Genomic DNA, 13,086 nt, shown 5'->3' with positions numbered 1-13,086 from the left:
GGGGCTTAGCTGCAGTCCAAGCGCTTGCCTAAGTTATAAAAATCCTACCGAGTGAAGAGCAACCCTCTCACTCGGGGGCTTAGCTGCAGTCCAAGCACTCGCCTAAGTTATAAAAATCCTACCGAGTGAAGAGCAACCCTCTCACTCGGGGGCTTAGCTGCAGTCCAAGCGCTCGCCTAAGTTATAAAAATCCTACCGAGTGAAGAGCAACCCTCTCACTCGGGGGCTTAGCTGCAGTCCAAGCACTCGCCTAAGTTATAAAAATCCTACCAAGTGGAGAGCGACCCTCTCACTCGGAGGCTTAGCTGCAGCCCTGTGCTCGCCTAAGTTATAAAAATCCTACCGAGTGGTAAGCCAGACTTCCACTCGGAGGCTTAGCTGCGGCCCAGTGCTCGCCTAAGTGGACTGAAGAATAAGTCGATTGCAATAAAGGCGCCTTGCTTTGAACCTGCAAAAGACATTTCGAGCCAAAAGCAATCGTATTCAAGCACCAAATTCAAGTTTGAATCGATATCTAAAGGAACCGAGAGTGCTCAGGCATTAAGCCTGTTAAGGTTTATCGGTTACAATTCCACTCGGCATACCGAGGCAAATTTAAAGCGTCGAGCCAGAAGAAGTTTTTTACCCCTCCTGTGGAGGGCTGGAAGGTGCAACGAATTCATCAAGGTCGATCCCGTCGGCGATCCGAGTGGCAGCTGCAAGGAAAGTTTCCATAAAGGACCTGAAGTCGTGTTTCTTGGTGTTGGCCACCCGAAGAGCCGCCAGCTTCTCTTCTCGTGCATCCTTACAGTGGACTCGGGCAAGACACAGAGCAACATCTGCACCACACCGAGCCGAGGACTTCTTCCATTCCTGCACTCGACCAGGGATCGTGTTCAACCGGGCCATCAGCGACTCAAGATCATTCTGAAGTGTCTCTTCAGGCTAGAGCGTCGAGTCGATGCGAGATGTGGCGGCCTTCAGCCTTGCGAGATAGTCCACGACAGCTGCAACACGGGACTCCAGTCGGAGAACATCCATGGCAACTTCATCGTTCACCGGAGAATTGACGGGGTCGAGGTTTGGCTCCAGCCGACTAGTTTCTTCTTCAAAGTTTTGACAAAATTCTGCAAGGGTGATCACTAAGTCAAGGGGATGGTCGAATGAAAAAATCACAATTGGAAATGTTTGCCAAGCATAGAGGTTTACCTTCAAGCATAAGAAACAGCTTCTTGGCAAGTCCACTCAGGAAGGCCTCCACATCAGTTTTCTTCCCAGTCAATTTGCTGACTTGGTCGGTCAGGACAGCTTTATCAGTTTTCAGTCGACTGACCTCCTTGTTGGCAATCCCAAGAGCAGCTTTCAGATTGGTATTGTCTTGTTCAAGCTTGGTGACTGAAGCTAACTTCTCGTCAGCAAGCTTGATCTTCTCAGCTAGCTCAAGGTCTTTCTTCTGTTGGGCCTCCCTTACCTTACCTGCAAGTTACAGCAAGATCAGATTTTGAAACAAGCAAGGGGAAAAGCAGTCGTCAGGGTCTCACCAAACATACCTTCGGTCTCCTCCTTTGCCTTTGTCAGCTTCTCCTGAACCAGCTTCAAGCTCAGCTCGACTTGAGTATGCTTGTGTTCCAGCTCTGAGTAGCGAGCCACAAGATCACAAGAGTTCTGCGAAGAACCAATCGACTAAATGTCAAATATAATTCACTTCCGAGTGAAAAAGGGAAAAACACACGTTTCTAAGACTACAGCCGAATACAAGCATTCGACCGTAGTCTCGGGGACTACACCCAGTGGGTGCACTCAGCGTGCCCCCACTAATCCTGTTGAAGACAAAGTCGACCAGTCGACCTCAAAAAAAAAGTGCGAGATGCATTCTCTAAGACTGTGATCAACTGCAAGCAGTCGACCACAGTCTCGGGGACTACACCCAGTGGGTGCACTCAGCGTGCCCCCACCGGTTTGTGAAATCCAGTCGACATAGTCGACTGACAGAAAGATTGACATCATAAAGCCTAAGGCCGACTGCCAGCAGTCGACCCTAGCCTTGGAGACTACACCCAGTGGGTGCACTCAGCGTGCCCCCACTAATCCTATTAAAGACAAAGTCGACCAGTCGACCGGTTTGCGAAATCCAGTCGACTCGGTCCAATGACAGAAAGACTGAAATTATAAAGCCTAAGGCCGACTGCCAGCAGTCGACCTTAGCCTTGGGGACTACACCCAGCGGGTGCACTCAGCGTGCCCCCACTAATACGGAGCTCAATCGACAACACCCAGTGGGTGACTACTATAAATCCCGGAAAGGAAAAGTTTGTGGCAGCATATCCAACAGAACAAACGGTGGTCGACTGACCTGAACATTGCTTTGGAGGGCAGAACTGGCGTCATAAGCTGCCTGGCTCGCGTCCCGGATGGTCTTCAGCTGCTCCATCATGATTCCCGCCTGGCGTATCGCCTCCTTCGCTGCGCCAGCTTGGTCCTCTGGGACGTGGTGCGTCGTGAAGAGGGAGGGTTGCTGAGCACTCGTCAGTGGATTTGCGAAGGACACCGTGTGTCGAGTGGTGTTCTCTTCCTCCACAGTCAGAATCTCAGGCGCCGTCACATCCTGAGGCACCTTACTGGCGGACGCTTTCCGACTCCTCCTGCGCTTCAACGGCTCTTCGTCCTCATCATCATCAGGAAGATTGATAACAGTATTGGGTGGAGCTGCGGAGAAGAATCAGGATCAGAGATCGCGAGTCAGTCGACTAAGAACGGCGTTAAGAATACAGTACCTGGGTTCGAAGTTGCTGCGTCCTCCATCTCGTGGTCATCAGCCCGGGCCGAGGTTTCAGAAGTAGCAGCACTGCAACTCCAAAGGATCAGTCGACTAGCTTCAGCGTCGACCAGAGACAAAGTTCACACAAAATGAGAAGATTCAAACAACACGATTACCCTGATATGGTAGGGATGGACACCTTCATCTTCGGTAGGAGCTTGATCGTCTTCGACGGGGCCGCCCTGGGCTGCTTCGGCGCCTTTTCAGTCGGCACCGGAGAGGTGGTCCGAGGGCGCTTGGTCGACTGGGTCGCGGTCGCAACCCCCTTACCACGTTCGGTCGAAGGGTCGTGGACAAGCTTCGACCGCCTTTCCGAGCGCGGTGGTACGACCTCCTCCTCCTCTTCCTCCTCGTCTTCAACGTCATCGTCATCGCCGTCGTCATCATCATTGTCGTCGTCATCCCCTGCAACGTCCGAGTCCCACTCCTCCTCTTCCTGGCTCTCACCCCCGCTCGCCTCACCCTCCTCAGTCGGAGTTTGTGCCCCATTGGGCATCGAGTACAGCTCGGTGAGAGCCTAGCAGATATCAAGACAAGGATCAGTCGACCAGTCGGCAGGATAAACAAGAACGAATGCGACAAAAATGCAGTGGAGAGCAGGGCAAATGTACCTTGTTTGGATCGCTGTTGTGGTCGAGTGGAGGAATCCTTCTGGCTCCGCGTGGGTTGTCCTTATTTCCGGTAACGGCTACCATCCATCTTTCCAGAGTGACATCGTCGACTGCTTCTGGATGGACTCTAGTCTCGTCTTCGGTCCCACAGTACAACCACATGCAGTGGCTCCGGAACTGAAGGGGCTGGATGCGACGCCTGAGGAAGACCTCCAGGAGATCCATGCCCGTCACTCCCTCCCGAACCAACTGCACCACGCGCTCCATCAACATCTTCACATCAGCTTTCTCCTCCGGGATCAACTTCAGAGAGGAGGGCTTGTTCACTCGGTCCATGGTAAACTGTGGGAGTCCACTCGACTGTCCCGGCGTCGACTGGTCCCGGCAGTAGAACCAGGTCGACTGCCAGCCTCTGACTGACTTGGGAAAGGTCATGGGCGGGAAGGTGCTCTTATTCCTCACCTGGATCCCAGACCCCCACACATTTGGACGACTCGGGTTCTCTCATCACTTGGGCTCGCCTTCTTCACGGTCTGAGAGCGACACGTGAATATATGTTTGAATAAACCCCAGTGCGGTCGACAGCCCAAGAAACCCTCACACATGGACACGAACACAGCAAGATAGGCAATGGAGTTTGGGGTAAAGTGGTGGAGCTGCGCTCCGAAGAAATTCAAGAAGCCACGGAAGAAAACACTCGGCGGCAAGGAAAACCCACGATCAACATGGGTGGCCAAAAGCACACACTCACCCTCTTCTGGCTGGGGCTGCTACTCCTTCCCCGGAAGCCTCGCAGCTCCGTGGGGGATCAAGCCCTCGTTGGCCATGTCGAGGAGGTCATTCTCTGTGATGGTCGACTGGATCCAGTCTCCTTGGACCCAGCCCTTCGGCAGGCGGGATCTGGACGAGGACCCTCCGCGGCTGGTGGATCTCCCCTTTGCCTTCTCCGACGCCGACGCCTTCTTTGCACGCTCCAGCGCCGCCGTCTTCTCCTTGGCCATGGTCGCCGGCGAGATGCGCGAAGGGAAGTGGTATGGGGGCGAGAGCGAGCACGCTGGGCGGGGAAGAAGGAAGCAGAGAGAGGGAGAGAATGCTAAGGCGCAGCACAGAAATCCTCGCCGGGCACATTTATAAGGTCCCTTCCGAGTGGATGACAGGTGGACCCGGTCGATCTAATCATATCTGGGAGCAGTTACGCAGACGGGATACGTGGCGAAAAAAGCAGCGCGGAGATCGAGGCGTCTATGCCCCGTCCCATCCGAACGCCGCGGTCCGCCCCGCTTCGCGCGCGTCCCCAAATTTCGCATCCCGCAGAATCCGCGAACAGCAAATCAGTCTGTCAGACGCGGTGTTTCCGGCAATCCGTCGCTCGGAGATCGTCGAAGCCCGAAAGATCACTCGACGCAAAAATAGAATGGATCGAGTCGACTGAAGGCAAGTTGCTCCCTGTCGACGAAGAGATTCTTTGGTCCAGGACAACGCACGACCAGAGCGCAAAGGTTAATCGGAAACAACATCAACTCCTTCCTCACTCGAAGCCTCAATCCATTCGGGGGCTAATGATGGGGTTATGTACCTAGGGTAGGGTCATAGACCTGATCTAAGTACCTTACCCAAGGACACCCTTAGAAGAAGTCACCTTCCAGTCGACCAACGAGGGACACACTCGACTGACTTGAAGGACTCGACCACGAAGACTCACTCGACCACCGGAAAGTCAAGAGGCACTCTGCACTGCAACGGCCTGTAATCAAGTAGACTTTATGATAGTAAAGGCACTTTCTGTGGGGCGTTACCAGTAACGCCCCAGACTTAACTCACCTTAAACCCTCTCCTACGTGGGCTGGCTGGGGTCCTGGCGCACTCTATATAAGCCACCCCCCTCCACAGGCAGAAGGGTTCGGCACCTTGTAACTCATATACGCATAATCCACTCGACCGCCTCCGGGCTCCGAGACGTAGGGCTATTACTTCTTCCGAGAAGGGCCTGAACTCGTACATCCCTGGTGCTTACAACCTCTCCATAGCTAGGACCTTGCCTCTCCATACCTACCCCCACTCTACTGTCAGGCTTAGAACCACGACAGGCGGCGCCCCCCTCTTTCCTTCCCCCTCTCCCCCTTCCTTTCCCCTCCTAGTAGGAGTAGGAAAGGGGGAGTCCTACTCCTATTAGGAGGAGGACTCCTCCTCCTTGGCGCGCCCACAAGGGCCGGCCGGCCTCCTCCCTCCCTCCTTTATATACGGGGGCAGGGGGGCACCCCATGACACACAAGTTGATCTACGGATCGTTCCTTAGCCGTGTGCGGTGCCCCCTCCACCATATTCCACCTCAGTCATATCGTCGCGGAGTTTAGGCGAAGCCCTGCGCCGGTAGAACATCATCATCGTCACCACGCCGTCGTGCTGACGGAACTCATCCCCGAAGCTTTGCTGGATCGGAGCCCGGGGATCATCATCGAGCTGAACGTGTGCTGAATTCGGAGGTGCCGTACGTTCGGTGCTTGGATCGGTCGGATCGTGAAGACGTACGACTACATCAACCGCGTTGTGCTAACGCTTCCGCTTACGGTCTACGAGGGTACATGGACAACACTCTCCCCTCTCGTTGCTATGCCATCACCATGATCTTGCGTGTGCGTAGGAATTTTTTTGAAATTACTACGTTCCCCAACAGGATGATATGCTAAAGATTATTGTATAAAGCCTATTCAAATACAAAACAAATAAAAAACAAATATGCAGGAAAAAAACTAATAAAACTAGTAGTAGCGAGGGGGGGGGGGAATTTAGCAGTAGCGCTGACTTACCAGTAGCGCTTCCTGCTGAAAAGCGCTGCAGATAATATCAGTAGCGCCGTTTTCCAAAGAGCGCTACAGCTATTCATCAGTAGCAGTAGCGTGGATCAACAGGCGCTACTGCTATACGTTAGCTGTAGCGCCTTATTAGTAGCGCTGGTACCCGCGCTACTGAGAGGGCCAAAACCCGCGCTGCTGCTAGGCTTTTTCCTAGTAGTGTTGCCATCGACCCGCTCCAACAGGTTCTCGACTTAGCCACCAGGCACAGGCTGCTTCACAAGATTAGGGGCGCGGTTCTACCTTTCGGACCTCGCTCTACGCCGATGATGCAACAGTTTTCATCAAGCCTATCAAGAAGGATGTGGACAACCTTGCTTCCATTCTGAAAGGTTTTGGGGAGGTCACGGGCCTCTGTACAAATGTCTCCAAAAGCTCAGTTGTCCCCATTCGTTGCCGAAACCTTAACCTTGACGCCATTCTTCATGGGCTCCCCGCAAAGAGAGCTTCCTTCCCGCTAAAATACCTGGGGCTGACCTTGTCGGTGTGGCAGCTCAAACGTGCCGACTTTCAGTACCTGGAGGATCAGGTCGCTGGAAGGCTTGTACCTTGGGAAGGGAGATACATTGCAACTCCGGGCCGAGTAGTTTTGGTCAAATCGGTCCTGACCTCACAGGTTGTCTTCACTACTACTGCTCTCCCCATCCCTAGGGGCACCCTGAACAACATCAGCAAGATTGAGCGAGCGTTCCTTTGGTCGGCCTCGCACAAGACGACTGGGGCCAAGTGTAAAGTCAATTGGGAGCGCGTCTGTAGACCCAAGGACCTTGGGGGCCTTGGGGGCCTACACCTGGAGAAGTTCTGCCGAGCGCTTCGTTTACGCTGGCTCTGGCTTGAATGGACCGCGCCAACGAGATTGTGGGTTGGCCTGGGTAGCATATGTGATGAGGAGGATAAGCTCTTTTTCTATGCATGCGCGACCATCACCATTGGCAACGGCGCCCGTGCCCCCTTTTGGGAGTCCCCTTGGCTAAACGGGTGCAAGCCCAAGGACATCGCCCCCTGATCTTTAAGGCATCGTCTCGAAAGCAATGGAAGGTCATGGAAGCTTTGCACAATGAAGCATGGATTAGCAAAATCAACTCTACGGCTGCGTTCTATTTTGACCACCTGAGACAATTCCTGGAGTTGTGGACTTCAATCCACGGTATTAGTCTGGATGAGCATGCCGAAGACTCCATCATTTGGAAGCATACGGTCTCAGGAGAATACACTGCTTCCTCTGCGTACAATGCGCAATTTCTATCCATCACTCGCTGAACATGTGCAAAGTTGTTTGGAAGACCGGGGCGCCCCCGAACGTCAAATTCCTCGCGTGGCTTGCTCTACAAAACAGGATTTGGACAGCTGACCGGTTGGCCAAGAGGGGGTGGCCAAACTGTGGCCCTTGTCCTCTTTGCCGCAGGGGCCTTGAAACTGTCGAGCATCTATTCTTTGGCTGCCGCTACACGCTGAGGCTATGGGGCTTGGTGAAGGACCGGCTTCAGCTTGTCAGCTTGGACGTTGCAGTCTGGGCGAACTATAGGAGTATCAAGGACTAGTGGTTCGACATGGTCGCCACCCAGAGGATCCATGGAAGGGCGATCTCTTCCCTCACTATGCTAGTATGCAAGTCGATCTGGGATGAAAGGAACGCAAGGGTTTTTCGACGCAACTTTGCTCCTCCAACCATCCTTCTTCGCACCATCCAGAAAGCGGCGATTCTTTGGGCGACCGCCGGGGCGAAACATTTGGGCCATATTCTACCAGGAGAGTGGTGCGGATGTGTTATGCACCCCATGCTTGGGGCTTTTATTTTCTTGTCCTCTGTAACTTTGGAAGACCTTTTTCCTCTCCTAATTAATGAAAAGGGGCAAATCTTTTGCCCCACGTTTCAAAAAAAAATCAATTATATTCGAAAGTAATATTATGCATAAACTAAAACTTGCCTGAGATAATTTTTGAAGGCAATGAACAAATCTAATGTGTAAACAAATTACCTTTTCCACTTGTGTTGTTGCCGCTCATCCGCCGTGTGTCCACTTGGGGGTTAAGCCTCTCCCGGCGTCCCCTTCCTTTCTCCGCTTCTCGGTGGGCGTTGGCGACGCGATGGAGGGATCCGATTCCGATCGCTGCTTGGAGACGCAGAGTCGAACAAACTGTGGAAGAAATACAGATTAGCGATATCTGCCTCAGTGCGTCCTTTTCAAAAAAGAAAATCTGCCTCAGTGCGTGGCTGCGTGCAGCGTGCGTAGTCAAGTACGTCATGGGCTCCTGCCTCTCCCGGCGTCATAGGCTCGTACGTCATGGTTGCATTTTTCATTTGTGAATCGTGATGATGTGCGTACATGGGCTAAGTCTTCATGTTAGTAATAGTGATCCGTCCCTTGGTGTTTATCACGTCTTGATTTGGTAAAAAAAAGAATCAAGTCTTGATTTGGTACCGTGGCGCTCGAGGCTTAACCCACGTGATCCAACATGCGTGCATTGACGCAGACATTAATTAGTTTATGCGCACGTCTGTCTGAGCAGCTAATTAAGCATGTTTTTTTTAACTCTAAGCGATGATGACAGGGGAAGAAAATGTCTTCAAGATAATAGAAGTATATATGCCGACCCAACAAGCTATGAGCAAGCAAGCAAAGCTAGCAGGAGATGGCAATGGTGGACGCCGAGGCTCCCTTTCTCGAGGCCAGGGAGGAGCCGCTGGCCGGCGTCTCCGACTACCGCGGCCGCCCCGTCTACCACGCCACCTCCGGCGGGTGGCGCTCCGCCATCTTCGTCGCCGGTATGCACTCACTGCATCTCCTACAGCTAGCGGATAAGAATATTTTACTAGATCAACCTAGCTAACTATGTACCGTAGAAGGAAAAAAACGCCTCTTGAGCCGCCGCCCCTAGCTGTTCCCTCCTCCTCCGCCTCTCCCTTGCTGCGGCACATGGATTCGCGCTCGTGGTGGCTAACCTCGCGCACGGCGCTGTGCTGGCGGCAGCTCGTCCTGCTCGGGCGCCGGCAGGGTGCTCTGCTCCTCGCGCGTTGGGGTGGTCGTGGCCAGATCTTGCACAGATGGCCCGGTTCCTGGTGGCTCCGAACTAGCGTCAGGGCCGGCCCTGTGTTTTGGAAGGACCTAGACGAACTCGATGACATGGGCCCTATAAATTTCAGCCAAATTTGACTATAATAATTCAACTGACTCCATCGATAACAATAATAACTAAATTCAAACTGACTCCATCGACAACAATAATACTAAAAAGATGGCAAAATAAAACTAACATGCCATGATTACCTCAAATAAGAACCAAATTCAACCGACTCCATCGACAACAATAATACTTCAGTGCTTCAAAAAAAGTTTCTTCGGACGTTTCTTGATGCAATAATACTTTCTTTTTTTCTTCTCTTTTTTTCAGCACCAACATCTTCTTCTTAGGCAACATGGCAGGATAATGTCCTAAAATCATGAAGAAAAGAAGGTACAAAGAATTAAGAATTTATAATCGGATGATTGAAACTCTAGACATGTGCCGCCGGATCTCGCCGCGGTCGACGCGGCTTGTGTGGCTTGGTGGCTCCTAGCGCGCCGATAGAACGAGCGTGTGGCGGCCCTCTAGTGGCTGGTTGTGGCGCCGGCGATATGTGGGGCTGCTGTGGCGCGTCCGGTGGTGGCATGAATCGGGCCTGACAGATCCAGTGCCTTGTGGTGGAGCTCCGGAGGTGCTTGATTTTGTCCAAAAGAATCACCTGCCCAACGAAATTGATAAAAATAACTAGCTCTAGATGAAATTGACAGAAATAACCACCCTGGCCACGGCGGCAGGCACGCCAGCCGACGCGTGGCACATGCCGCCACGCGTTGAGACGGCAGCACCTGCCGCCAGAAAGCCAGGCGGCAGCCCACGAGTAACAGCCAGCCATGCCTGCGACGGAACGGAGCACTGCAGGGTGGGCCTTGCCGCCTCGTGGTGAGGTGGCATCATTGTTCCTACCTGCTGCATTTGTCCATAATGTCTACTCCCTCCGTCTCAAAATTCTTGTCTTAAATTTGTCTAGATGCGGATGTACCTAATACTAAAACATGACTTGATATATTCGTATTTAGACAAATCTAAGACAAGAATTTTGGGACAGAGGAAGTATATAATATGGATGCTATGAAGTGGTTTACTGCAGGGCGCGTCACTATGAGGCCGGCCGGCCGGCCACACCTGATTATTTTTTGATGGCCCCAACACGTCTAGTTGACATGGATCTTTCATTACGTGTTGGTTGGTGAAGTGGCCGGGTCATGCCAGTGCCAGTACGACGGCCGACAAGAAACAGTGTAATTAATCAGGCAACCGTAGTGAAATAAAAGAAACACGAATCGCGCATTAGGTAGGTACAGTCCTGCCGGCCGGCCGCACCTGATTATTTTTGGATGGCCCCGACACGTCTAGTTGACATGGATCGTTCATTGCGTGTTCGTTGATGAAGTGGCCGGGCCATACCAGTGCGAGTACGATGGCTGACAAGAAAAAGTGTATTCAATCAGGAAGCCTTAGTGAAATAAAAAAACATGAGCCGCGCACCAGGCAGGAACTGTCCTGCCGGCCGGCCGCACCTGATTTTTCTTGGATGGCCCTGACACGTCTTTTTTTTTAGGGGAACCTTGACACGTCTAGTTGACATGGATCGTTCATTGCGTATTGGTTGGTGAAGTGGACGGAGTACTCCCTCCGTTTCAAAAGTCTAGATTTGTCTCGACTATTTGTCTCGATACAATCTAAGACAAGAATTTTGGAACGGGGGAGTACTCCAAGTACATCATGTACTTCTATATATATGCCCACGAGACAACAACAATTTCACCAACCCTTCTCTATCTCTTCTAACATGGTATCAACCTAACCGATCCAGCCCTAGCCGTTGCCCGCCGCTTCCGCCCCGCGGGCCGTCGGCCTCAGTGACCGCCGCCGAGGCCCACGCCCCCTGTACCTAGGGTTCGTCTGTCGATCATGTTGACCGGCTGCCCTAAACAGTCTTTTTCCTGATCCTTTGGTCCGGAGTTTTCTCTCTGCCGCCGCTCATCTTAATCAGTCGCTCATCTTAATCGGCGTTTTCTTTCCGATCTAAGATCGATCTGCGTCGCATGCCGCCGTCGTCGACCCCCGTGCGCCTCTACTCCAACACCGGCGTGACCGGCCAGCTTCTTCACCGACCCGGCGGCCTTGCGTAACAGGCGGCCCCTCACGGCCGTCGTCCGTGCTCTGTCCGCCCGTCGCCCTGCGCCGGTTGTCGCCGCCCTATTCCGACTGGAATTTCTGCATCACCACCCCGCCTCCGCCTCCGCCGCGTATGTACGGCCGCCTCCACACGGCATTACGTTCGCCGCTCGGGGCTGGCCGCCCAGGCGCCGGCGCTGATGAGCTCGTCCGCACGTCGTCATACTCCGAGCGATGTCTCCGACCTCGTGCGCGATCGGATTGTTCACCCGCCCGCCGTCCCGATCCGCCTCGTCTAGGCCGTGCGACCAACCTGGTCCGTCAGCTGTGCGCGCCTCCGCAGGTCCCATGAAGACATATCCGAGTACAAAACACCTCTACACTGATCGGGCATCGGGTTGCCGTGGCATCGCCCCGTCGGGCAGCAGCGTCGCCGCCGCGTGGTTCTCCCCCACAGCTGCACCGATCCGCATCATCGATGCCTCGCCCCTTCGAACCGTAGTGCCGCAGCCCGAGGTCCACCGCCACCCCGAGGCCGTCCACTCCAGGCCGTCTCTGTGGCTGCAATGACCGGCGTACCGCTGTTGCATCGCCCCGTCGGGCTGTAGCGAGCATGGCACGCATTCTACGCTGCCGCCCAAGGCCGTCTGCGAGGTTGCACTGACCCGCGCTCCGCCGCCCCTTCGGGTCGCAGCATCGCTGCCCGCGGTCACAGCCGTCGCCTCGACCCACCTACTGCCGCTGCGTCACCCCTTTGCGCCGTAGCGTCGTGGCCTGCGGTCCACCCTACCATCCCCGCACGTCGACTTTACGTGGTATGTGTTGTGCCACCTTCCTTGGCGCGGGAACGCTACTGTCCGCGCCGGTCTTTGTCACGTTGTTTGGGTTCTCCTCTCCTAGTTCAAGCATCGCCGCCACGCTCATAACCAAGCCGCCGCCACCATCAGGTCGCGACAGCCGCTCTTCTTCGTTGCGTTGCAGCTCGCTCACCTGAGCCGCGCCGCCAGTCCACCCCTTCGTCTTTGTCCAACACCAGCTCGTTGCTAGCGTCGCCGTCATCTTCCCCGACAACTTCGTCTACTCCAACCACCGTTGGCGACATCGGCCCCGCGCCGCTTGGCACCGCTACCATCACCGGGTCCTTCTCTGCTGGCCTCTCTGACTTCCCCAGCATGGCGTACAACTCGTGCATGTCCTAGTCTAGGCATGCCCGATGCTGGCAACACCGATGCATGCCTTCGTCTACGACATGTCACCGGGCCTGGCATGCCTGGTCGGCGCTTCTTCAACTTCGTCTTCGTCCGTCTACGCATACCCGATGCTGGCAACACCGACACGTGCCTTCGTCTACGATGTGTCCCCGAGTTTGGCAAACCCGGCGCGACGCCTCGTCAACACCTCTTCTTCCTGACGCACCACTACTTCGACACTACTGCGCCCATGACTAACTCGACGCCTCCTTGCGTCCGCGGCTCCAGGACGACTTCCTCGACACCGGCCACCCCGACTCGACATCGACCACGACATTCTTCGCATGGCTATCTCGTCACGGCACACCACCCTACGCTCTCGGCTACATCGACATTGGCAGAAAGGGCTACCGCCTTGCTTGAGCAATCTCGTCTGGTTTCACACCAGCCAC

General features: G+C 54.1%; 1 protein-coding gene across 1 annotated transcript in view; it reads left to right on the top strand.

Annotated features, from left to right (window-relative positions):
- The first annotated feature begins 8,900 nt into the window (after positions 1 to 8,900).
- LOC119368974 (protein NRT1/ PTR FAMILY 5.10-like) overlaps positions 8,901 to 13,086 on the top strand; it is an 8,974-nt gene continuing 4,788 nt past the window's right edge. Inside the window, exon 1 of the mRNA XM_037634064.1 lies at positions 8,901 to 9,027. Within this exon, the coding sequence (XP_037489961.1) occupies positions 8,901 to 9,027 (127 nt within the window). The remainder of the gene's footprint in view (positions 9,028 to 13,086) is intronic.

Source organism: Triticum dicoccoides, chromosome 2B (genome assembly GCF_002162155.2).
Source record: "Triticum dicoccoides isolate Atlit2015 ecotype Zavitan chromosome 2B, WEW_v2.0, whole genome shotgun sequence".
Taxonomy (NCBI): domain Eukaryota; kingdom Viridiplantae; phylum Streptophyta; class Magnoliopsida; order Poales; family Poaceae; genus Triticum; species Triticum dicoccoides.
This window is presented reverse-complemented; position numbering and strand designations above follow the sequence as displayed.